This window comes from Hippocampus zosterae, chromosome 3 (genome assembly GCF_025434085.1).
Source record: "Hippocampus zosterae strain Florida chromosome 3, ASM2543408v3, whole genome shotgun sequence".
Taxonomy (NCBI): domain Eukaryota; kingdom Metazoa; phylum Chordata; class Actinopteri; order Syngnathiformes; family Syngnathidae; genus Hippocampus; species Hippocampus zosterae.
Genome location: NC_067453.1, coordinates 24,772,615 through 24,799,949, shown reverse-complemented (window position 1 = coordinate 24,799,949; position 27,335 = coordinate 24,772,615). Strand labels below are relative to the sequence as shown.

Genomic DNA, 27,335 nt, shown 5'->3' with positions numbered 1-27,335 from the left:
ATTTTTTTTTTGGGGGGGGGGGTGATACCACCATAAAAAGGAGACCACCCATAGCAAAGAATGATAACCCTTGAACAAGATTGAAAAAAAAAATCATAGTCTAATTCTCACTCAAAAACTATCAAAATTGAACAAGATGTTTAAAGTTTAATGTGAAACTAAAGTTGAAGTTTAACGTGAGTTTATTTTTATTGTTTCCTTTTTATGAGGTGAAAAATTACTCATTGACAACGGGGGGAAAAAAAGGCAAATCAGTTTGTTTTAATAAGTTACTGGAATTTTCATGAAAAAGAATCTTTAGAGGATTTTATTTAATTTGCTTTGCACATGCTATTCCTCAAATATTACGATTTCTAAAGCGATGACATTTAAGAGCTCTGTATTTGGATACATATAACAACAACAAAAATAACATGTTGAAAGAGAATTTAAATACACTGTAGTAGTCATGTGGTAGCCGTGTGCCTTCAAGGAACATGGCTTACTGAGTGACATCAGGACCTGGCATGTGTGTGAGCGTCTGAGTGTGAGTGGTGGCCAACAGCAGCTGCGATTCTTCTTATTTGGTATTGGTGTGTTAAGGGAATTAAAGTGCTTCAATTGCTTATTGTGCACCTGCCCACTCGAGGTTGAACAGAAACTTGCGTGTCACTCAAATTTTGCCCCACAACCCAAAGCACAAATATCAACCAAGTAACTCAAAAATTCAGATGTTGGGCGCCCATAAGTCAAGGTAAATATTATCCGAGTGAGACTTAAAGCTTTGCCTGTGAAATATAAATGAATTTCTATGGAAACAGTTTTTCATTTGAACAACTAGCGAGTCAACCGGCATCATGGAGCGGATTGTGCTGAACTTTGGAGGTTCCGCTGCGGTTAAAGGTGAGTGGGGGGGGGGGGGGGGGGGGGGAACACCGGGAGAAAGGCAGGGAGTGGTAATTTGCCGTAACTCACCACTAAATAAATCAGTGTCATTGTAAAAAGCTTCCATTGTATCATTGATCGCGTCCACTGAAACACAACAAAACAAGCATTCAAACAAGCCAGCACTTGGACATGCTTTGTAATGAAAAAAATAATACTAATAAAATAAAAATGGGGGGTGGAGCAGATGAGGAACGATCATGCTCTGGCCAATAACAGCAGGCTTTGTCGCTCACAGCCGACCAAACACACGGCAGCTGCGACAATATGTCTTTTCGGTCCGTCGGCGAGTCGGCCTCTGGCGTCTCCGAGGTTGGAGTCAGAGATTGGAAAACGTGGCTTCCCTCCTACGTCGCCGTCTAACCGTCGGGCAAGCCGCGCGCAGTGCGCGTCAAGGTGGGCGTCACTTACGGTTGAGGACCTTGACGGCGATGGGCTGCTTCTGCTGGATGGTCTGCGTGTGCGGGAAACGGGCGTAGCAGATGTAGTCGTTCCTGGAGTCCTCGCGAAGCACGTTGGCGAAGTAAAGGTCTCCGTTCAACGACTGGGACACCCTGTTGCTTTGGGGCAACCGCTGGAAGTCTGATGTGGAGACACCCCATCACAGCAGTGAGACTTAACTGGACATTTGCCATCACGTTCGTCTTTCTTAAATTATTCGTCAGGGTCCATATGTAGGGAAACATTTCATATGAAGCCCATTTGCGCAATCTCAGCGTGTGACGTCGCATATGTGTGTGTAGAAGTTTACTGTTGTCCATCCAGAAGACAATCGGGGGAGGAAAGCCAGCGGGAGGTCGGCATGGCAACACCAAGAACACGCCCTCCTGAATGATGATTGGCTTGAGCTTCTCTTTGGACCACAAAGGCGACCCTGGAGTGGTTTAAAACACACACAAAAATATGTCAAAATATGCCAGGGCTGTAAATTTACAATTGAAAAAATATCAGGAAAAAAAATTGGGGCTTGGGGCGTCATTATACCGAAGTGGAAAGTGCGTCACTTTCACCCCATGAAAGATCTTGCTCATGAGGTGAGGATGATCATGACAAAATTCAGGGAGCAGCCTCAAAATACAAAATTAACAGGTGGTAACACACCACGGCGTAATCTGTGAGTTCCCGTGAAGGTGGGCCTTAAATTTGCCAGTCAAAGTTGAAATGAGGCCAAAAATAACAATATTTGGAGCCAATTTCCATTTTCAGCAAAAGGCCAAAATTGGTGGCGACAAAATTTGAAAAACACAAACTCGCAATTTTATGGATTTTTTTTTTTGTCAATCTGAGACAACAGACAATCTTTGCTTTAAAATTCGACCTAAAGTTTCCTTGGCATATCCTAATAAGTTCAATGAAAACTTGAACAAGGAATGAACTCCCAACAGGTTTCTCGACAGGAAATTAAATTTTCCAAAATTAAAAAAAAAAACTAAATGTTAAACTTTCACCTATATTTGCTTTAAATTTGAACCATAACAAAAAAGGCGTAGAGACTTCAGCATCTCTTATAAAGGTGAGTCGTGTGTCGAAATATTTCCCTCACGTTAACAGTTTTAACGTAACGTGAGTTTTAAGCTTCAGCTTATCTTGTTATCAGGTTACAGGTTATTAGTGGTGCATGAAAGGGTTAAACTTTTTTTTTTTTTCCCAGAAAGTCGAATGCCGATATTTGTGAAAAAGTTGAATATCAGCGCCAATAATCGGCCCGGCGCTAGTGTTTGGTGCAATATTGCATTTCCGGGATGCCCTTAGGATGGAAATTTTAACTTCAGTGTTTTGGAAAAGAAAACACACGTTTAGTCTGAAGACAAAAAAAAGAATATAATGGATGGAAAGCCTGGAGAGACTTACTGGGTTGGCGCAGCACGATGTCATTGGAGACAGCGGTCCCGTGTTTGTTCCTGGCCGTGCACTGGTACGTGCCCTCGTAGTGTTCCGCCCGCTCCCTGCTGATGTCCACCACCAATGTTCCCGAATGGGCCCTCATGTGCACGTTGGGGTGCTGCTCCAGGTCAAAGTGGGTGCCGTTTCTCGTCCAGGAGAAACTGAGCAGCCGCGTAAAAAGACTTGAATTTTTGACATCTTTGGGTTTTCTTTTTTGGGAGGTATTTTTGTCGCTGTAAAAATCTACTCGCACACTCAGATAAAGAGATCCTTACCTGGGATGAGGCTTCCCTTTAGCCTCACAGTGGATGATAATGTTCTCCCGGGGGTCGATGATGTAATCCTTGGGGGACTGTAGTGTGATAGTCGGGGGCTGCGGCACTAAAAAAAAAAAAAAAAAAATGAACAGAGAAAGATTTGACCTTGACCTTCACCGCAGAGAGGGCCATTCAACCACACTGGCACATGCCATAGAAGCGCTCTCAATTCACTACCTGCGTTAAAAAAAAAAAAAAAAAGGCATGCAGAACGCAAATGACTGGCTTGGAGCAGTGCCATGATGCAAAAACTTGTAAACTCATGCCAACGGCTGGATCGCTACTTGAAACAGACCCCAAAGCTAGCATGCAGCACATCAGGTTTCCACTGCAAAGCACACCAAAAATTATTCTTCCAAAACGGCATCAAATCCTCAAAAGCACAACAAAAACGGCCGCTTCGTTCACGTCACGCTTGCTTGGGACTTACATCTTTCCAGAACTTTTCCCCGAAAGAATCAGCAATAAATCACAATAAAGAGAACCAAACGTTAGTGTGGAAATGATGCAATTTCTCCATCTTGCAGTTGGGAGAGTTATGACTTAATGAATCCTGCAAAGTGGTTCTCCAATGGCGATACTCAATAAATGAAATGGCTAAAAAAATTTTTTTTAAAAACAAGCACAATCCAACTGTTGACCTGGAAAACTAACACACAAGAAAATGCATATTTGGAGGTGTCAATTGATCACGGCAATTGCGAATAATTTAGCGCATTATGTTGTTTTAATCGCGTTAATTTAATTTTAATCTCTAACTTTTTTGTTTCTGTAGATGGGTTGTCTTTTTATAATATCCCTTTTTATGTGTTGGCTTCCTGTGTTCGAGCAGTTGAGGATGGGGAAACAAACATCAGTCACAGGCTGAGGCGGACATTGGCTGTCATTTTGTTTGGGCTTGTTTAGCATACGCTGATTGGCTGCCATTGGAGTTGACCGGGCTGAATTAGCCGCCGTGAGGAGAAGAGAGGTGAAAATGGAGGAGCATTTGAGAGTTGTTTTTTTCTCTATTATTCATTCATCTTAATGTCACAGTTGTGTATCAACCACGATAATGGACCCTTATGTGTGTTGTCATGATTTTATTTATTTTTTGCATGCCTAAAGATGAATAAAAACACTTGAGAAAAAAAAAATCATGATGTAGATCATCATTATTTGTGCATGAAAGGGTTAAAAAAATGTTTGGTCACAAACATTATAACTGTGGCGCTGCTTTATTAAATAAGTTTTACTGACATTTCATCGTTCTGTTGCCGTTTGCTTGAGCGTAGCTCCATCTAGTGGATGCATTGTACATTGCGTCTTATAATGCGGTGTGCCCCAATGTATGAAAAAAATATTACAAAATATGCCATTCATTGAAGGTGTGCCTCATAATTCAGTGCGCCTTTTAGTGTGGAAAATACGGTATTTGTATTCAATTTCATATCTATTAATTGACACCCGTCTCATGCTGCGTGCTTGGTTGTGGCGTCTTACGATCGAGCGGGACCTCCAACGCCGCCGCCAGCGGCAGCAGCAGCAGCAGCGGCAGCAGCAGCAAGTCCGGCTCGCCCATCCTCCTCCTCGTCATCATCAGCGTGCGACGCCAAGGTCTGCTACCGAGTTGCCCCGCCTCTCCCTGCTCAGTCACGCGGTCGAGAGGACACGTGTGCGCCGACTCACGCTACAAGGACGGAAAGGCAAAACAAAGCAAAAAACAACAAAACAACACATTAGAGGGAGAGCGAGAAAGAGAGAGTCATCTCTGCAAGAGTGGACACAGATCAATGGTTATGCATCGCAGATAATGGAGTGCTCAGGCGAGATGCCAACATGAGCTTTCATTACTCAGTTGGTCCACAAGCCATCAGTCAGTCCTGTGTGCCATATTGATACACACTCACACACACACACAAATGACCTGAACATTTGGAGGCCAGTTCCACACACCGATTTTCCGCATACGATTTCCTTTTATGTTATCGTTAAACTACAATGAAAAAAAAAATCATGGTGGCTATAAGTATCAATGTCTTAGTATCGGAGTATATTTTGAGTCTGAGTACAGAAGCACAGTTTCACTTACATATTGGCCAACGAGTTGCATTTTTTTTTTTTAGCGTATGAGCGCCTGGTCTTGCATGCCTATTACGCTGTCAAGTATGTGTGAACATGGGGAAAAAAACGTTTTGAAAATCCATGTTGGGGAAATGCGAACGATTATGTATTCCCTGTCAACATTAACGCACAACCCAAAGTTCAGAGCACATAGCGAGCAATTATTCAAAGCGATACCATCGGTATAATTTCTTATTTGCATAGCTTGTGAAGCTTGAAAACTGAAATCGAGAGTCATATTCCAGTCCGCTTTTATCTCTCTTTTAAAGCCATTGGCACCGAACAGAAAAAGTCATCGCGAGGGCAGAAGCACTTATTTTTCTAATCGCATCAGCACACATGGAACTTTACGGTCCGCTAAAAGAAGAAGTAAAAATTGGCCTGTCAGACACGAAGCGGCGCTGAGGAAGGTCCGATAGTGGTTGGAGGGAGCTTTATTTTTTATTTTTTTGCTCTGTGACGAGAAGCCCTGACAGCCAAACAAGTTGGCCCCCGTCTGGACCTTCCTTTGGGGGACTGACTTGTTTGTTCGTGCTGCCCTTGGGTCATGATGGAAGAGAACGAGGCCGCAGCCCCCTGGCTTCCTTTGGGAGAGTGTGCGCATGTGCGTGTGTGTGTGTGTGTGTGTGTGTCTGTGTGTGTGTTTCGGGCTGAGGGTGTGAGCCAATCACACTGCTGTGTAGTATCACAAAGTAGAGGCTGAAAGGCGAGACCAAATCCGATTTTCATCACAAATGACAGTGGAACAGCTAAAGTTGAACGTAATGCAAGAGGCTTGCTGACTTCAATTTTTTTTGGGGGGGGGGGGGGGGGGGGGCAAGAGACCACTTCTTCACCATGCTGCTTGAATTTACACTGCTGCACACTGCATGCAAAGAGAAATGTGAAGGGCACCGGCGTTTGTTAGTTTAGTAACGTGCCTTCTCAGAAAATGAGGCTCGAACTGATCTTGTTGGCTAGAAAAGCAGAAATCCGCCATGCACTGTAAAATAGCCATTGGAAATGCCTGCATTGTGAAGAAAAAGGGCTAATTAGGAATTAAAGTGTTAATTATAAATGCGAAGGTGAAGCCTAGCATGGTGATTCTTATCTGGAAAGCTTCCAGGGGCAGATTCATTTCGCAATTTAATGAGCTGAGGAGGCTCCGCTTCAGCCGGCCGCCTTAGACGTCTGTGCGCGTGCGTGTACGCGTGCTCTAATTATCCCCGCGAGCCGCGATGATACGGGGGCCCAACACCTCACATCGCCTCACCCAGGAGGATCTCAGTAGTACTCGAAAGATGAAGAACCAAGCGCTCCCGAGTATGGAACAATGAGAAATATGAATCATGTAAACGCTTGGCTGTGTTGAAATTGAAGCGGCGTGATCGTGTCGAGGGGCGGTGACTTCACACATCTTCATGGGAAAAGTGCATGTTGATGTGTGGTGAAAATTTGACATCATATGAAAACAGATGGCGGAAAAGCAGAAAAGTCAATATCGCTAACAGCCCCGTTGAGAGTGTTCCACCAAAAGCTGTCAGACGGCCGATAACATCAGGGAGGAAATCTTTGCACTGACAGGCCAATATTTTTTGTTCCCTCCCAAATCAAATGTGCCGCTGATTCACATCTCCAGATCAGCACATCATTCAGAACTTGCACAGCAAGTCGTTTTTTTCCCGTGTACAAGACTGCATTGCTGGGTAATTAAAAACATACACACACACACATATACAGTACATATATATATGTATATATATGGGCGGCCCGGTATCCAGTGGTTAGCACGTCGGCTTCACAGTGCAGAGGTACCGGGTTCGATTCCAGCTCCGGCCTCCCTGTGTGGAGTTTGCATGTTCTCCCCGGGCCTGCGTGGGTTTTCTCCGGGTGCTCCGGTTTCCTCCCACATTCCAAAAACATGCGTGGCAGGCTGATTGAACACTCTAAATTGTCCCTAGGTGTGAGTGTGAGTGCGAATGGTTGTTAGTCTCTGTGTGCCCTGCGAGTGGCTGGCAACTGATTCAGGGTGTCCCCCGCCTACTGCCCGAAGACAGCTGGGATAGGCTCCAGCACCCCCGCGACCCTAGTGAGGATCAAGCGGCTCGGAAGATGAATGAATGAATGTATATATATACGGCTGAAAATGACCAGCTGCACGGTCACCGTTGCGCTCCGCATTATCGAACCACGTCACGGGGGGAAAAAAGAATCGGAGCGATGAAGACGGTGATAACAAGGATGTGTATGCGTGTGTGCTTGTTCAGTCGTGTATGTGTATGCGTGTACAGGTCATAGCTGCTTCGTCGAGGTCTGCTCATCATGAAGACAGTCCCAGCTTCTCAGTCCATGGCCGAGAAGGAGGGGGGTGGTGGTGGGGGCCCTAGACTCCATGCGTATTTCCATCCAGGGGAAAGGCCAGATAGCGTTGTTTGTTTTGGAGAGACGGCCGCCAACAATTCCAGACAGCCCTGAGTCCTTGGTCTGTATCTCCTCCTCATCATTCAGATCCGAAAATTCTTTCGCAGCGTGGATTCCAACGTCTCCATGGTGTTTTCGATCGTGCGGAGTCGCTCCAAAACTGCAACAATATTGCGGTTGAGCTCAGTCACCGCTTGAGTCTGAGTGTTGGACATTCGCGCCAAGCCATCCAGAGTGACCGGCAGCTTCTTCACTTCCAAAGTCCACAGTGTGTGTATATATATATATATATATATATAATATATATATATATATACACATATACTGTATATATTTGTTGTCGTATGAATTTTTTTTTTGCTGCATGTCCAGCACTTTGTATACAGCGGTGATTGTTTTAAAGTGCTCTATAAACAGTTGAGAATGTATGTGTGTATGTGTCTGATGACATCTTTAAAGTTTATTTTTGAAAGCGAGCACAGAAGGGCTTAATAATAATAAGTGCTGGGGGTGGGGGGAGACCAGGTTCACTGTGCAAGCCTGCTGTGCCAAATGGAGGTCAATGCTTGAATACAGAAGTGGAACGTTTTGTTGGGGAAAAAAAGCCTTTGCAACAATGAGGCCATCATGTAAAGTTGATTTCGAGTCAAACTGGTACTTTGAGGGCAAATGTCTGAACCTTCTGGCGGAAAATGACAAAAGAAAAAAAAAAGTGGAAAAGACTTCAAGAGCTTGCCTTATTCATTGCAAATCATTTTGGGGTTTTTTTTGTTTCAAATTATTTATATCCCTGCTCCATTGTACTACTTTGAGGGAACACAATCGTTTGCACTATTTCTAGAAAAAACGAGCCATAAAATCCTAATTTGATAACCGAGCCTTGACCTGGAACCTGAATTTGAATCACTTACCCTGGTTTGAAACTTTTACCTTTGTGTGAAACTCTCATTTGAAACCCTTACCCTTGTCTACTCCTGAGTTTTCAACCTGTATCATGTGTTCAAACCGTACTTTGAAACCGCAATGTGTAGCCAGAGTGCGACTTTGACAAAGGCCTCTCCCGGGGGCCCTTGTCGGTGACACAATGGAAATCCCTCAGTGCGCCTACGCCACAGTCTTCTCATTAGCTTTTATAATTGGGGGATGGTATGCAAATAATTGGTGTGGTTAACATATGAATCGGGGCTCCTGTCCACCACCTTTCATTTGCACTGTAAAATGCCAGAAGATCGAGTGGGCGCTTTAATTCATCGCATCTGTTGTGAATATGTCGTTTGAGAAGAGATTCAAAAGGGGGTGACTATTAAAAAGCTGAGCTTTGTCAAATAGAGGGGATAGAGAAAGGGAACTGGAATGCAGTCTAACAAGTTCGGCAGTGATTTTGTCCGAACAGGCCTAAGTCGAAGGTTTGTGGAACCTACGTGGCGCTTCAAATGACCCGAACGTAGCGATGCTTGCAACATTGTCCCGAGTCAAGCATTCTGATGTCTGCCCCAGGGCCACCAGGGGGCACTATATTAAAGACAGAGACACACACACAGACACACAAAGAAGAGTTGCACAAGTAATACATGAAACTACTGTAATATTAGTCTTTATTTTAATATACATCCCGTATTTTCCACACTAAAAGAGGCTCACCTTCATTGAATGGCCTATTTTGTCATTCTTTTTTCATATATGGGTATGTATATATTTATATATATTCATTCATTCATTCATTCATTCATCTTCCGAGCCGCTTGATCCTCACTAGGGTCGCGGGGGGTGCTGGAGCCTATCCCAGCTGTATCCGGGCAGTAGGCGGGGGACACCCTGAATCGGTTGCCAGCCAATCACAGGGCACACAGAGACGAACAACCATCCACGCTCACACTCACTCCTAGGGACAATTTAGAGCTGTGAGCTTTAAAAAAAATGGAAGGCTTTTAAGTGCGACTTTTAGTGCGGAAAATACGCACTAGAAGTATAAGAAGAAGAAATATGATAGAGATTCTGATAATAATAATAATGCATTCAATGAATTGATTTCTGCAACGATTTGTTGCATACCAATGTCGTATTTAAGATAATAATAAGAATAAGAAACCCTTTATTCATCACACAATGGAGAAATTCCCAATTTGCAGCAGCAAAGTTATGAAAAGAAGAAAATAGAAGTATAATTTATGAATGGAATGCAATGGCCTCCATCACAACCGATCGGCAGAGCACAAAATCTGCCCAATGTGGGCCAGAACACTCCGGGATTCGCTTTGCCTTCTCTGGCACTCTGGACAATAATTGCCGCGGCTACTTTCTGGAGGCGGCGGACGCTCTTTAGCATGCAGATTGAAACAACATCACTTGGCCCGGGACAGCGGCATGAAGGCGCAAATCCCTGCCTGCTAAAGGAAAGTGGAACTGAACGGCGTTTTCGCTTTCATCTTATCGTGTCAGAACCTCTGATGTGAAGAGCTTCTCCTCAGAGACGATATGAAAGCCCTCTCGGATCATCTGTAAAAGGATTCTTAATGCATTAAAGTTGCGGGTCACTAATATGGCAAAGCGAGCTCATATCGCGAAAAAACAAAATGATCTGAGAAAAAGTTTGAGTTTTGATCGCTATCAATCTGCATCAGCACTTGTTACGATTCCTTTCAAAAAGTCCATCATAGACGACAGATATTATGGATCGGTTGAGTGTGAACAGTCTCAAAGCTCCTAGACATCAAACGATGCATTTTAGCGCTGAGGGGTGGGTGGAGGGGGGGGGGGGGTTAATCAACATAAAACCAATTTGCTGTGAGGAGACGAGCAAATCCTCTGAGGCGGGGAAATCAGAGGCCTGCCATGTACGCGCAAAATCGCAGACTAATAGCATAAAAAACGCTTCCTGTGTTTCATCCTCGTAGCCTCGGAGTTGAGGTCAATAACTCAAAAGTGGGTACGACGCAGTTCAGCTCATAATGGTGCCGTTTGGAAACTGTCATTCGTGTCAGAGCGGCCATGCTGGGACCACCGTAACATTCCCATTTATATTTTATTTCTTGTCATTTTGACTTTACTACTTGGTTAACATAAAGTAGTTTAGTGGTCCAAATTGCATACAAAGTTACATTACATTGCCACCGTGGGAAAAGATGTAAAATGATGAGGGAGGGGGTAGGGGGAAGAGACTCAAATACTTCCAAAAAAGGAGATTTTGGGTGTAAACATTTTGTTGGAGTGTTCGTTACTGAACTTTGCGATGGCCTTTGATTTTCTCTTGCATTTAGTCTCCCCTTGAATGAAATTTGTTGCCCTTCAGCGAAGTAAATATGTCCGTCCATCCATTTTCTAATCCGCTTATCCTTACAAGGGCGTGCTGGAGCCCATCCCAGTTGTTTTGGGGCAGTAGGCGGGGGACACCCTGAACCGGTTGCCAGCCAATCGCAGGGCACACAGAGACGAACAACCATCCATGCTCACACTCACACCTCAGGACAATTAAGAGTGTTCAATCAGCTTGCAATGCATGTTTTTGGAATGTGGGCGGAAACGGAGTACCCGGAGAAAACCAGCGCAGGCTCGGGGAGAACATGCAAACTCCACACCGGAAGGCTGGTGTGGTTTTTGGTCTACCTCACTATTGACCGTGTCCCAACAGTGGTCCTCAACATCCTCTCAGCTTGTCAAGATGCTAATAAAGTCACGGCAAAACCTGAGGAGTGGAGGGTGGGGGTCACGAGGCCCAGACTCATTTGTCAGCTCCTTGGTAACCGTGATGAGAAACTGTACGCAAACCCTCGAACCTCCTCTGCGCTCAACAAAAGAGGTGTGATTACAGGTCTCAGTTTGCTACCGAGTCTCAAACCGGAAAGGCTTTAGTGAACAAGCGCAAAGGGTCTCCCAAGACGGGGCGCCAATATGTTGAGTTTACTCTGAGCTTAGCGGCTGAAGAAAACCAGTCAATAAAAAGGCGAGAGACACTATCAGTCAACCCGCATGGTTTTGTTGCAAATGAGCTCCCGTGGGGCGTGGGGGCATGTCCGCCCGTCTCCAATCCGAGTTAACAATTAATGCAATACGGTGTGCTTCTAGGGACACAACAGGGGTGTTTCCAGCAAACGCTCGACTCCAAAGCCAATTTGAATAGTGCTGATGTAAGTAGAAGCGGACGGAGATGGGTCATTCGTAGCTCACCGCCGCATTGTGTGTGGCAAAAATCTGCCGACAGCATCAGATATGGTGAACAAACTGGAACAATCCGTTTTCAGATAGCCCGTTAGAGCCAATGTGTAATTCAAGCGTTGGGAAAGCAAACGAGGGGTTGAGAAAATCGCGAGCAGGAAGAGTGAGGCGTACTGGACAAGTAAAAAGGAAAACAAGATCAGAATGCTAAAAGCATGACTCAAAATTTTCCAAAGTATTACACAGATGACAAAAATGATTGCGAAATGTATGAAAAGGTGGGTTGGAAAAAAACCTTTTCAAAAAATAAATGAAAAAAAAAGAACTGAAACGTTAAAAACTAGCATAAAGAAAAAAATAATATTCAATAATATACTAAAATTATTACAATAGATATTTATAAATGTTAAGAAAATATGTTAAAATATGTTAAAAAAATATTACAACAAAAACAATCAAAAAATGGAAAAAATGTGCAAAGATTTGGCAGAATTAAATTAAAAAAACAAAATAGTTGACAATATTACAACAAAAATAGTTGCAACTAATCGAAAAATACAATTAATAAAAACAATTACAGAAAAGAAAAACACTCAAAATAATTGACAAAAAACAACCATAAATGAAAAAATAAACAAACAGAATATGAACAAAAATATAAGCAAAACGCAATCAGAACATAACACAAAATATTAGCTAAAAACGTCATATTGGCAAAACAAAATATAAAAATACAAAACAGCTGTCAGAAAATCGGCAGAAATGTATCTACGATTGTTTTTCATAGTCAAGTAAAGTTTAAATTAAATGAAAATGATTAATCATTTTCATAATATAACATGAGTCTTTTTCATAATCTATTCGTTAATCGATGACTCGTTGCACCTCCAGTCGAAGCCATAAAAAATATTGTAAACAAGACGTTCCATTTGGCTGGTGGGAAAATCAAACAAGCCGGTGAGAAAATCTCAGGCAGGTGGAGCGAGGTCGAGTGTTCTTGAGCGTTCTCTTCTCAGAGCGCCCACACACAATAGACCTCCTTCCACTCCACCTGTGTTTCTGAAAGGTCAGCGCAAAGGAGGGCCCTCGCACCCCTCCCCAGCCTGCCTCAACCCACAATCGGCCCCCGAGCCAGGAAACTCAATCAAAAGAGACCTCTCAGAAACCGCCATTGTCTCCCAAAGGCTTTGCCCGCACCGTGGCTGCTTTTACATGTAACGCTGCAAGAGGAGATGCTCATTACCGGCCCGTCCCCGGCTCCACTTTGTCTCTTTTTGTGCGGCTGACAGAATAATCCGGCCGGGGACAATGAGAAGGCGCTTATGTAAAAGGAGAGAAAAGTAAGGACGTGGAACAAGGAGGACTCATTTGCAGGAACGAGGTGTTTCGACATGTGACCGGGAACCATCACCTGGAGAGTCTTTAATGACATCTGCCCTCCCCACCCCCCCGACCCCGGCTCCCCGGCCCCCTTTCCCTCTTCCCCAACATGTAGCAGTTATTGACTGATGGGCACACCACAGAACAATGTGCGTGAATGTCACCGCAATCCATTAATACACAAAGAAGGCACTATATTGTCAACGCCCCCCCCCCCAATTCCCGTCCCCGCCCCACACAGCCCCCCCAGCCTCTCACTCTGACCCCCCGCCCTCTCCACTCTCCACCCCCGCCAATCGTCAAGCCAGCTCCATTGAGATGCCGCAGGTGAATACAAATCATTTCCCCTCGGCTGCCTTCCAAAAGGAGCGCCCCATCCAATCTTGGCCACGCAGGACGCAAACAATGCCGCCTTCAAAAACTGTGAGAAAAATCAAATTGTGTCATTTCTGAAAATGTAAGACGCAAAGCACAGTTGGGAAGCAAAAAAAACCCCTCCTGAAACATGTATACAATGGTGCAATGGATTAGGTCACACTGAACAAATCCAAATGATTGGTTCATGCATCGATGTGTTTGGTTCGACTGTTCGACTTTGTGTCGACCACCTTCGGTATCCACCAAAAAATAAATAAGATATTTTTTTTTTTAAAAACAGGCTCCAAGGGAAATACGGGGATGACAAAATAAACATGTGGTTCCGAAATCAAGGTCACAAGGATTTTGTAATGGGCGCTGAAAGACCTTGAGCCATATATGCCGATCATGTACGTTTCCCCGGCCTATCGATTGGCGCACGGCTAATTTCGGACGACGCTTCCATTCCAATTCGTCAACATCAATCAATCTACAAAGAATGCAAATACAGAAAAAATAAAATAAAAACCCTGCAAATATGCGGAAGAAAAAAAAAAGATCTGCCAAACATCAGACAGAAGGTGTGATTGACAAGGTGTCAATCAATAACCAGGCACACTGATTCAAAGCATCCAACTGGCATGACCTCCCTGTGCAGCCTCACGCAGGAGCTTTGCTGAAACTACGGTGGAATATCCACCACTGGGGGGAATGCGCACCCGATGCCTAATATCTGCTTTTGTACTGTGCTAATGCTAGGTTAGCATTGCCAGAACTGCTTTTTTTTTTTTTTTTGTTGAAGCTGCACATGTGTTATCTCGGACAATTTAATTCCTTTATGAATGCAACACAGTCAACGGAACAGGCGGGAAAACTAACCATCTTTTCTGTTCACATTAAACCAAAAACTTCTTATTGAAAATGTAAAAAGTGGTTTTCTCAGTTGTCCGAAAGTCTTTGTCCGGCGTTTCTAACAAAATAAGTTGCTGGCTTTACATCCCTTCCAAAAAAGAGATCTTGGCTGTGCTTGGAATACAAACTAAATCCATGGATACTTGTTATTGCGTTGGAGTATCCTCCATTCTTTCCAATCCAAGGGGAAGAATACTAATGAATGTAAAGAAATCCGAGCACCACCTTTTCAAAGCTTGAGTTTCCAAATGGAATCAAATTATTTCTCATGCATATGGCGAACGAGCACTATAATCACTCTTTGATGTAAACATGGATGCCATTCTTCAAGCTGTCACTCAACTTTAAAATAAAAAAAGGAGGCCATGTGATTCACCGCATGCAGACACATTTCTGAATGCGGCGAGTGCCACCGAGGCAAACACCCTTTCAGACGATTCTGAATGAGCTTTGATTGCGTTTGCCTGAACGATAGACAGTTTATTTGACAAGTCGCGTTTTCAGATGCAAAACTGAACAAATAAGCGAGACTCGGGCAACTACCGGTACACTCCTTACATGACAAAGCAGCAAAGAGAAAATCCGAACTCGTCAAGCTGGCAAAAATGTGTGATATTGCATCAAGGGGCAAAGATATCAACCCTTTTCAGTTTTTTTTTTTTGCAAGCATGTAATTGGGTGACCTCATTTCGTGTGAAGTGCTTTTGTTTTGAGAAATTACAGCGAGTAAGGATGAAAGAACCCCCCCCCAAAAAAAGGCTGTTGTGCTTAGTCTGAATAGCGCAAGTATGTTAACATCTCGCTGGTCGAGCCGATTGATAAGTTGGCTAATGAGCATGAAGGACACTAATGAAGGGGCTTTCTTATGCGCTGCAGATTCTTGAACGAACATGATCCCAAATGAAAAAAAAAAGAAAATTGTTATACCGGTCACAACCACTACGGCGGTAATTTCAGAATCAGAATCATCTTTAATGGCCAACTATGTCAAACACACAAGGAGTTTGTCTAGTAGTAGAGGCCACACAAGTATTGCAAAAACAATCAACTGCGATAAACAAGGAAATGACATTTAAGTTTTGAAAAGACTTTCCATAATGTAATGGCACCACTGCGCAGTAGTACAACCCAATCGTCTTCCATCCAGCCATTTTATTTTATTTTTTTGGGCCGGCTGTCCTTCTTGGGGTCATGAGTGAACTGGAGCCACCTCCGTTGACTTTGGATCAGGGGCAGGATCCACCCTGGACCACTCGGTAGCCAATCGCAGGCAAACATGCGGCCAAAATCGATGTGAATAAAGGCTGTCCTGTTCCTGTCTGTAGCTCTTTAGCATAGCCGGAACAAGGTGAGACCTTCCTCCGGGGAAGGACACCAGCCCCCTTCTAGTGCTTGAATATGACAAGTACAGATGAGTGTGATCACAGCTATCAGTCCTGGAAATCACCTCAGTCCTATCCTGTATATCTGCATCACATGACAAACGACTACATGGTTTTCATGGTCACACATCCGCAAGTATTCGGGAACTCAATGGCCGTCCATTTTCTTGTCTGCGATGGTGAATGTTATGCGTCACGCCAGTGTGTGAACAGAATGCGTCTCCTTGACTGAGCTGAGTGGCGTGTTGGATATGGATGACACGAATGAGGACTTTCTTTTGTGCTGCGGATTATTTATAACATGATCCAAATATGAGATGCTCATGATTTATTCGGGTGAAACAATCATGGGTGGGGGAGTGTACGGTCCTTCCACCGATCTCACCTCATTTGATTGATGGGTGAGCTGTAGCCTATTCCTGCTGACGTTGCCCGGAGGCGGGCTGTACACCCTGCGGTGGTTTGCCAGTCAATTTAGAAAACCCACACAGGCACGGAGGAGAAAATGCAAACTCTACACAGGAAGAATCAAGATTCGAACTTGGGACCTCTCGACTGTGAGGCGGATCTACGAAATCACTGAACACTATGACGTACTTAACTTGCTATCCAAAAGTTGTGAAACATGATGGTTGGGATAACCTGGACACTGTGCGCTCGACTTTTGATAAGATTACGACTAAATTGATGCAAGGAAAACAGATCAGTCATACCGTGGTTCAGTGACTCCCCGGTATTGGATCAACTCTCTGACTGTTGGACTGGCGACCAGTTTACGGTATGGTTTGGAAGAAATCCATAAGATTTTGGAATGTGGGAGGAAACACGAGTACCCGGAGAAAACCCACGCAGGCACAGGGAGAACATGCAAAAAAACACTCCCTTGTGTGCGCTATTGTAGGAGCGATATTGGGAATCTATTCGTCTTGGCCAGAAAATGAGACCGCGATTGGGTAGAGGAGAGCCGAGGAAGCCCCGGAGGAAGGGTGCGCAGTTGAAAAGAGGTTAAAGAAATTATTTTTAAAATGCAGCCTCGGACAATGAAAAGTATCGTTTCTGACTCTCCGGGTGACGCGTCTGTGAGTGAGATGTGCATGAAGCATGAACTTTCCCAGCTACGTTCGAAAACAGAGCAGGACAAGGAGAGCCGAGGGGGCCGCGTCAACCTCGTTTATGTCACTCGGCTGCTTTGCGCCTCAGCCGTTCCACTATTTGTTTACCCACGTCCTTCGCTCTGACACACCGGTGCCTCGCCACACAGTGCCTTTTGAAAACACAACAGAGCAGGTGGGAGTGTCAACACATTTGAGGGATGTCAAGCACGTATCAGAGAGACACCGTAAAGACATGTTGGCAGGTACCGAGGGACTCCCTGAAAGATCCACCTGCTCACCGACGATTTCACATTGCCGACAATGAGATGGTGTTCTCCATGTTTAAATCCAGCCTTTTCCGATTTGGCCTCACCGTTTTGTATGAGCCCTCTCCTGTTCCTGTCTTATTGAATCCCGTCCCTCAGTTGTCGGTCTACCTCGTCGTCAAATGGATGGATGGATGGACATAAACAACGACGCCACAAACAAAAACAATGGTCGTTGACAGAAACCTCTGCAGGCTTCTATGGGACACCCTGAGAACTGAATGCACCCTGCCACAAAAGCTGCGCCACGCCTGACTCAGAGCACGGCCCATTGGAAAACATGTACTCAGCCTACGGTGGCCTGAAGCAGACCCATAATCGAGCCGCCCATTTCCCAACAACAAGCAAAGGTGACGACCATACTCGCACTCGGTACCTATTTATACCTTTTTTACGCCGCGTCATCATACGCAATAGTTCAATCAAAGGAGTAGAAACTGTTCCTTCCTGAGCACCGCAGAGTCACAAAAGTGAGAGAATGACTGGAGAAAATATTTGAACAGGCGTAGAACCGTTCAAACGGGGTAGGAGAGAGAGTGTGTACAAAGGTGGTGACGGATGAGCTCTTTGCCGTCAAAAGCTTTTAAATCTGCCATCAGCTCTGCATGCAGCCTCTGAGACTCGACCTCGAGGCCAAGGTGCGATCCTTTCCTTTGCGGTTGGCTGAGTCGTGGACGGTTATCGCAAACCACCCCACCTGCACTCACGAGACATTAGTTTGCCGTTCCGTGGGGAATCCCAAACGTTCTTTGAGATGAGGCCGAAGTTGGCTTAGGATCACTTGTCAAAAGAGACAATTGAAAGCTGTATTTCATATTTGTAGCTTAACTACCTCACACCAGTATGAGTATTGTCAGTCACCGGTGTCATATCGGTAATCGCCCATCACTCATTCGTATCAATCATTGAATCCAGCCAGTCGCACGGCACATAAAGAGACGCGTAACGATCCGTACTCGCATTCACACCCTCGCTGAGTGGGCACCGAACCCACATTGCCTGTTATCAACTCAGGCGAACGTACAAGTAAACCATCAGCGACGTGACCTCAAATCAGTATTGTCAATCATTTGCCCCCAAGTGCCTCATATAATAACAGTATTTATAATCATTGTTAACGTGCTGATTGACTGCCACTCGTCCTTATCAATGACATGTCATGGCAATATCAACAAACGGTGGGATCGTCACAGTATCAGACATCACACAATCCGGTATCGTCTATCGCTTGTCATTATCTGGTATCTGGTAGAATATCAGTATTGTACAACTAATGGAATACAGTAATATGCGGGTGTCAAATCACTGGTATCAAATCAGTGTGGCCAATCACAAGTTGTTACTTGTCATCTGTATTAAGAACTACTTGCATCATTTCAATATTACCCATAAATCTTCCTGATCTATATGATATTGCATCAGTATCACCAATGGCAACACTGGTATCATACATGTCTTGACAATAGCTGGTATTTCCTCAGTGTTACACATCTTACCTTTCTGGTATCATGTCAGTATCGCCGATAACTGGTATCAACTAATATCACCCATCATTTGTCGTTTTTTTTGTCTGGTATCGTATCAGAATGAACAAAAACTGGTATCATATCAATCTTGCCCACCACGTTGTCTGTATTTATCTGATGTGACATCAGTATGGACAAATCCTCATCCCTTTTCTGTCTGGAATCATATCAGTATTGCTAATCACTGGCACCATATCAGTAATGCGAGTCCACATAATGCCTAATTTAGACTCCAAGTGCTATTTCAAATTTCCTCGCATCCATGCCCACTGTCACAGGGTGGGCAAAGATAAGAGGGTGCGTTTCCGTGACAACCACAGCAATCAAAGGGGCCGTGAGACTCTCGCGCCTCCAAATGAGCTCCGACAACACAAAAACTGCACCGCCAGTGGACAAACGCCAGTCAAGTAAGCTCTGACCTTTCCATTTAGAACAAGAACAAAAGAGAAGGCATCACCACTGTTTGCTGGCCTATTAGCTCTGCAGAGTGAGCTAATATTTAATAAAATGCCATTCCGGCAGCATCGTGGTGGGGGCTGTCAGGCGCCCAGAGGGGAGAACTTTACCAGATATGGCACACAGACTAGCATTTGTGCAATCGCATGCTGTGGGGAGGGGAAACGGTTCTGAAGGGAACATTCAGTCCTGGAAACTGTAGATGTCGACCAGAGAGTCAAAACAATTCCAAGAGTCAAAACAATTCCAACTTACCAGAAAGTCACTTGAATCCCCGTTTTTTCTCCTCCTCCTTCTTCTCCTCCTCCTCCTCCTCGGATGTCTGACCGCTTGTTCTTTTTGTTTGTCTTCAATCTGTTTGCAGAAAGAAAAAAAAAAGACAATTCAGCACAGTGTGCATTTCTCGGTTGGTTTTGTTGGCGAGGCTTTTCTCATGTCGATCGTTCCCGTCTACAATTGATTCCGTATTTATCAATCCATTTTTCATAGCGTTTGAATTCTGAAATGTACCTTAAGCACCTCGATTTGGCTCAAAATTCTGCCGCTCGCCTCTTAACTCATTCAGTACCAGCCAATTCTGGACCAAGTCTGAAAAGACGTTCAAAAACGTCTTTGGGAGTGAATGAGTTAAGTGGAGCACAGAGCTGTGATCACATTTAACGGATAATTCGGGTTCTTATTATGATATTTTGTTTTGCTGTTATTTGCCTTCCTAGCCTTCTTCTAACTCCACTATTATTGGAATCGACCCATAAAGTGATTGAAATCATTGCAATTTACTTGGAGCTGATGCTTTCAGTCTGAGTTTGAACCAACGTCAGACGCTGCCTTTTCCCACTAATCTATGAGACACCGTCGCTAAATGGCCTCACGACATCAGACTGAGCCGATGCTATCGAGAAAAAAAAGCAAGTCACCGGTGACCTTGGTGACCATCTGACACTTGGGCTTGGTTGCCATGGCGATTTAAAGAGGGACTAGAAATAACCTTTCGCGATGGCACGCCACCGACAATCGCCACCTGGTAAGGGCAATCTCGAGACGGGAGCGCTGAAAATCATCAGCGGACAGGAAAACTCTTTAAGGGAGGCCAAGCAAAGACCTTCAACGTAAAAAAAACCCCACAAAGAATTCTGACTGATAATTTTTATGTACACGATGAGAAGAGGCTGCAGATACTTAAAAATGACATTGCGGCTCCCCTTGGATAAATTATGAAGTGTTTTAATGTCTTTCAGGGAACTGAATCTTCTGTTTACAACTTTATGTGAAAAGAAAATGTTTTGCAGTATATCATTTTCTAACCACACTCTGTTAAGGTTCATTATATACAGCCACGGGTAAGCAACACAACAAGAAAATTGCCAATTTAAATAATGTAAAGTGTCGTCGGGAAAGCCAATGCTGCTTGACACTTGGCTAAACGTGGGATTAATGGATAGTTTGCGCCAGCCTGACATTAAGAGAGACAAATTATGGGCAATTTAGCATCCTTAACAAGAGCACTCAGAGAGCACAGGCCTGCGCCAAGGCCTCAATGTTTATCACCCAAACGATAGCTAAAAAAAATAATAATAATAATCGAGCAAAGCCAAATGAGAGGCGACATCACCACTGAAAAAAAAGAAACATCTAAATAGGATTTATATCAATTCCTATGACATGAAACCCCCACCCAAAAATTCCAAAAGAAAATCTTGCACCCCCCTCCACAAAAAAAAAACAACAACTATATATAAGGGCAGCCGGTGATCCAGTGGTTAGCGCGTCTACCTCACAGTGCAGAGGGACCGGGTTCAATCCCAGCTCCGGCCTCCCTATGTGGAGTTTGCATGTTCTCACCGGGCCTGCGTGGGTTTTCTCCGGGTGCTCCGGTTTCCTCCCACATTCCAAAAACATGCATGGCAGGCGGATCGAACACTCCAAATTGTCCCTAGGTGTGAGTGCGAGCGTGGATGGTTGTTCGTCTCTGTGTGCCCTGCGATTGGCTGACAACCGGTTCAGGCTGTGTGCCCCGCCTACTGCCCGGAGACAGCTGGGATAGGTTCCAGCGACCCTAGTGAGGATCTGGGCATCCATCGCAGCCAAAACTTCCCATGTCAATCGCACATGCAAGTGTTTAGAGCCAAAACGAAGATGAAAATGAAGACATCCGCCGCAGGTTAAATGGACTCGCCGCAGACTTTCTCTAATGAGCGCCTGTGTGGTTTCCTCTCTGGGCTGTGTTATTTTCTTGATGTGCATGAGTATGAAAAGAGGCGGAGGCTCCACGGTTGAGCTGAGGGTTTAATTTTAGACTGGCTCTAAATGAGAGGCAGAATGCACCTTACGGACGATACGGCTTCCTTCTGACAAAGGCTAATTACCAGCAGAGAGGGAGACAAGCGTTGCAGCCAGAACGCAATCGTCTCCCGCCGGGACTTCACAATCAGGGATTGAGATGTGCCCTGATGACGAAATAGAAATGTCAAAGATCTTCCTTTATCCAACAGCTGACATCTAACTGCCGTGTAAAGGTGGTGCAGAGTGCGCTATTTAAAAGGTATATTGTAGTTTAGGTAGCGCTGATGGTTTTTGTCATGGAAAATTTGGCACAAAATGGAGTCCGAAGAATTGGAAGTTGCCAAAAATAAATCTATTGCTCCAATAATTTGAGGGAAGCCAATGAGCAGAGTAAAGCCATGTTTTGTTTGCAGACCATTGTGTTAAAAACATGAGACACCATACTTGGAAAAACAGGCTGGGTTTTGTTATAGGTGATATGGCATGACTCCTTCTTGGGTCTGGCTCCAAACCAGCCTTTAGATCAGGAATCGGCAAATTAGATGCTGGAGGAGTGTTCCGAGGGAGCCACACGGGATTGTTTTTTTTTAATTGGGCAGGCCGGGGTTGTTACCCAAGGGTCCACTCAGCGTGTGTGCATGTGGCCTGTGGAACTCCGGTTCCCAATGCCTGCTCTACATAGTCGGCTAAAATGGTTTTAGTTTGGTTAGGTTCAAGTATTCACCTTCCGAGCTAGGGTCGCGGGGGGTGCTGGAGCCTATCAGTAGGCGGGGGACACCCTGAATCGGTTGCCAGCCAATCGCAGGGCACACAGAAACAAACAACCATTCGCACTTACACTCACACCTAGGGACAATTTAGAGTGTTCAATCAGCCTGCCACGCATGTTTTTGGAATGTGGGAGGAAACCGGAGCACCCGGAGAAAACCCACGCAGGCCCGGGGAGAACATGCAAACTCCACACAGGGAGGCCGGAGCTGGAATCGAACCAGGTACCTCTGCACTGTGAAGTCGACGTGCTAACCACTGGACTACCGGGCCGCCCTTAGGTTCAAGTATTGCATGTATTTTATGAAACGCAAATTTAGAGCAAAAATCCCTACTGTGTAAAAATGTCTGCGGTCAACGAAATGTTTTAACATTTACGAAGAAGACATCCAAAAAAATAATACCCAGAGATTTATTTATTCTATCTTTCCAGTTTTATATGTTAGTTAGCGTGTTATCAAGAGTGAAGCACAAGAGAAAAAAAAAAGTCACATTAAACATGATGTCCGCGAATTCTGGATTGACCCTTATAACGTTGAATATTTTTATGTGTTTTGGATTACTTCTCTTGTCGTCGGCCGTCGTTGACCCTTGTGGAGACTGCGCGTGCGTTTTGGAAAAAAGACATCCCAAAGAATTAGACATTGGTATTCCAATTCAAAATAGGCACTTGCAACTCCAGCATTATTTTACTGTCATTACACAACGATCGACTTCTTTTTACATTTGCATTCATGGGAAAATAAACATATGAGAGGCCGCATCAAACCTCAGAGGCTCCACTCTGTCTTTATTTGCCCATTCGCTGATTCTCAAATGCAGCTCAAAACATGTGAGCACATGGTCCCAATACAACTGTGACAGGCTGTAAATTCCCCACACAAAAGATGTTGATGAGCAGCTGAACAACGATCAAGCTCACCTAGGCACAAAAAAAAAAAGGATCAAAACTGCGCTGCAAATTTTCCAAATTCCTCCCTTTGAAAGAGGGCAGCAAATGCACCACCTTAACCCTGTCACAATTCCAACTGCGGCCAATCCAATGACTGGCTCGGTGATTGCAGCTTTGTGATCATCACCGCCGCCACCGGTAACTTGTAACTTTGCCCTGAGATGAATCAAAATAAATACCTTTATCACCTTTATCCCAGTCAATTTAATAAATCCCCAGAGCAGCCGGTGTACGAGAGGTCAACCGACATAATCCAGCGGCTCGTGTAGTCCCCGGTGCGACCGAGGCAACTGAGTGACAGGAGAGGTAGGAGAGCGGATTCCCTCTCAAACGTCGCCCCCCCCCCCCACCCCAACGCCGATTACACTCCCAGCGGCCTCCCACCAGTCCCTTCCTCGCTCACTCGTCCCTCCCCTGAGCCAGCCTCCCCTCACACAGTGGGATTAAAAACAACCTTTTGTCTCTCTACAATGGGGGGGTTAAACATTTCCTGGTATCACATGAAGTTACTGGGTGGGATTTTTTTTCTGTTACATTGAATATTCCGAAGGGTGGAACAATGGAACAGTGGTTAGTGCTTTTGCCATTCGATTCTCATCTCCGGCCTTCTTCTTCTCTTGGCTTTTGATGGAAAAGGCAAATTATTTTTTTACAGATATAAAGCTACAAGAAATGCTCCATGAGCAACATTGACTCAAGATTAGCATTTATCATTCGCACCAGTGACCGTGTCATTTTGTTTCTCATGATCGCAATACACACTTTTGACCACTTACCAAGACACGTACTTTTTCTATACCGTACTTATGCATACTCGGTTTGAGTGTCTCATAATCGAGGTGACCAACCGGGATTACCCGCCTTATCTGTATCTTCAACTCAAAAGCTTTGCTGATCTCAAGTCCAAAGCTATACAACACCACCATCTTTGGGGATCTGTTCATCATTACAGTGGTTTACAAACCTGATTTTCGCAGACAAGCTGGAGGAGACCCGTTGAAAAACGCACATGACAAATATATTTCTTGGTGGTAGTAAACGGTTGGATTCCGGTTGATAAATATTAACGTCCGCGGCAGTGATTTATTTCATGATTGAGGCCAAAAATATACAATTTCAAAGTCATTTTACAACACCATCCTATAAAATGCCATTTAGCAAAGCAAAAACATTCTAATAAGAACAAGCGCCATACAAAACGGATGCATGCAAAAATATTCCGAAAATTGACTGCAGAATATCAAACCGGCAGCTGATGACAGTCAGTGCAAATGTTAGAGATGTTCAAAAAGAGGGCGGAGAATTAAAAAGGCCTCTGGCTAGATTGACGACTTCCTTTCCCATACAATGTGACACAATGTGTATGTGTGTGTGTGTGTGGGGGGGGGGGGGCTCACCTCCAACCAACAGATGTCAGTGTGCAATCCAATCTCCAAGAAAAAAAAACAAAAAAAGAGGGTGGACTCATTTATTGGCTATTCCAGCCCTATGTGACCGCAGCCCACTTTAAAAGAATAGATGCACTAAAAAGGCCTTTTGAGGTGTGTTTGCAATGGCTGCACAGTCCAAACAATGGCGGAGGCCATCCCTTTGAAAGAGTCACTATACCGAGGGCCCAACCCTAAATCAAGCTCCTCGCGACAAAAGTGCGGAAAATATAACATTATCTTGACTCACATGAAACAGTTTCAACTCTATAACATGGATTGAGGCCTGCTTCCAACTGCCGATATCAGGAAAGGGCAACTTTAATCCTGGAGGGGTCTCCAGTTTATAAGTGCTGCTAATATAACAACAATACATCATGCGAGGACACCGTTTTATGTTTGTGCCGCTCAGAAAAGCAATATATACAGTACACCGATGTCAGACTCTCCCAAACGACCCAGGCTAAACTCACCTCTTCGTCAAAATGTTTCACCTCAACCCAACCCTTGCCACTGATTAAGTACTTCCCTGATGATTCTTCTGCCCTCTTGTGGCATCTTAAGGTGTTCAGTCAATAGCAGAAGGTAAATTTGTGAATAGCATCCCGCCCACCCCCACCCCTGTCTCCCTCCCGCTGATTATAGACATGGCTTTGGCACTTTAAACTTCCCCAACAGTTTCGAGATCGGCACGTCCTAATCGGGGGAGGTCACCAAAAGCCGCAATTCTGCAAGCTGGCCCAAATGAAAAGCATCGGCAGTTTTCGGTCTCAGCAAAAAAACGTCAGGTCATCGATTAGAGAAACGTATCAAAAATGAAGGCCTTCGTGAGCCCCGGAGATGATGGATCGTGGCGCGCTGTATGAATTATTAGTGCGAAATGAGTCAAAGGGCCATATCTCATTGAGAGAGCGGCGTTGACAAGCACGTCTAATGGACATTATTTCTGCACACTGACTCTGTTGACCGCCAGACACTGAGGCGATCCCTGCCGACGCATTGCTCCGTCAAACTCACACTGAGACAGTGGTGGGGGAGGGGGGGCGGACGGAGGGGAGGGACAAGTGCCCTCCCACCGCTCTTTGTTCCGACTTCAATAAAAGGACAATTTTTCAATGGTTGTTTTCAAACAAGGGAAAGTTCACACCAGGGCCTGGAGGCTGAGCATTCTCCGCTATAACTGATAATTCACAAGGACACTCCACCCAAAACAAGGCCGAAGAAAAAGTATGACTACCGACCCAACATTGACTCAAATCTGTGAACAAACTTTTGGTCTAAGTTCTGAACACATCAAAGACATTCTGATTGAATAAAAACCCAGTAGGGCTCTAAAGGTCTGCAGACTAGGGTCAGTTAGTGGAGCCCAGAGTTCAAAGCAAACATGGTGAGGCGGCATTTAGCCGTTATGCTGCATGCAAATTCGATAAGCTACCAACAGAAGTGAACTTAGCCCTGAGTGTAAACGCTTTTAAATGCATCATAAAAAATGTTGCTTCTTTTCGTTACACTTCCTTTGATTAAGATCTTTCATACATTTTTAAATCAGTTTCACAGTACAGTCTTTTAGTAATTTCAAAAACCAGATTTTGTTTCATTACTTTAAATGTCTTCTTAGTGTGTTTAATTGGTGTCAATCAATGATCCTTTTTTGGGGGGGGGGTAAACTGCTTGAGATTTCTCTGCATTTTTTCTTAATGCTGTTAGCCGTTGTGTTAGTAAATGCTTTTAGGTGGTTTTGTGAAGCACATTGAGTTGGCTTGTGTATGAAATGCGCTGTATAAATAAAACTGCTTTGCCTAAGCAATTTAGAGCATTGAATCCAGGATGTTGTGGGAGGAAACCGGAACACCCGGAGAAAACCTACGCAGGCACAGGGAGACCATGCAAACTCCACACAGGAAGGCCGGAGTCTGGAATCGAACCCTCAACTTCTGCACTGTGAGGCGGATGTCTTCCACCGTGCCGCCCACAAGGTTTTTTTTTTTAGCCCATCATAAAAGACTAGACGAAGGAATCAAGTTCCGAAAGATCTACACAGAAGAAATCAGATTCGCCTCAGAGACAAAGATGAAAACAAAGTGGGCACGCACGATCTTCAGGGAATTTACATGAATTTACAGCAAGAGGGGACCGGCTCGACCTCCACCCCCCCCCAAACCAAACACGGCCCTCGAGCCCGCCCATCCACATACAAGCACGTACAAAGACGCGGCGGTAAACAATGGTAGCAAAGGCGGTTTCCATGGTGTCTGTGAGGCTCAGTGACAGGGCTGGAGTGTTAACACGCTCGCCGACAACGGCGTGGATGATGGAGGGAAGACGAGAAGGATTGAGGAAGAGAAAGTGTGAGACCAACCAAACAAAAACAAAAGTACAAGAGATTTACCACACAGGCAGCAGACCATCCCTTAAATTAAAGACCTGTGGTGTCGGCGGTATCGTATTTCTTTTTCACGATGAGAGCCTGACTCACGCACAATGGGCCGACTTTACACAAGGAGCAGCCCTCTCTCCTTTGCTTACAGCATCCGATTGTGCATGATTAGCATCACGTATCCAAATAGCCAAGGAACGGTAAATATGGTCATAATCCTCAAACGCTCCGTCAATGTAAACGCATCTCACAATATTTACATTTTAAAAGTTAGCGACAGATAACTTGCTGCCTCAACAGGCTATTTAAACGTCA

General features: G+C 44.6%; 1 protein-coding gene across 11 annotated transcripts in view; it reads right to left on the bottom strand.

Annotated features, from left to right (window-relative positions):
* LOC127597565 (neuronal cell adhesion molecule-like) overlaps positions 1-27,335 on the bottom strand; it is a 70,387-nt gene that overhangs the window by 21,315 nt on the left and 21,737 nt on the right. For 2 of the 11 annotated variants that reach the window (XM_052060671.1, XM_052060676.1), the window contains exons 1-8: positions 20,987-21,156; positions 19,469-19,567; positions 4,608-4,794; positions 3,084-3,189; positions 2,776-2,969; positions 1,676-1,798; positions 1,336-1,506; positions 955-1,011 (exon numbers count right to left, since the gene is read on the bottom strand). In XM_052060671.1, coding sequence (XP_051916631.1) covers positions 955-1,011; positions 1,336-1,506; positions 1,676-1,798; positions 2,776-2,969; positions 3,084-3,189; positions 4,608-4,794; positions 19,469-19,567; positions 20,987-21,112 — 1,063 coding nt within the window. In that variant the 5' untranslated portion in view covers positions 21,113-21,156. Of the gene's footprint in view, positions 1-954; positions 1,012-1,335; positions 1,507-1,675; positions 1,799-2,775; positions 2,970-3,083; positions 3,190-3,555; positions 4,795-19,468; positions 19,568-20,986; positions 21,167-27,335 lie in introns of those variants that run through there. The other 9 variants (XM_052060675.1, XM_052060668.1, XM_052060670.1 and 6 more) reach the window with 9 other exon arrangements.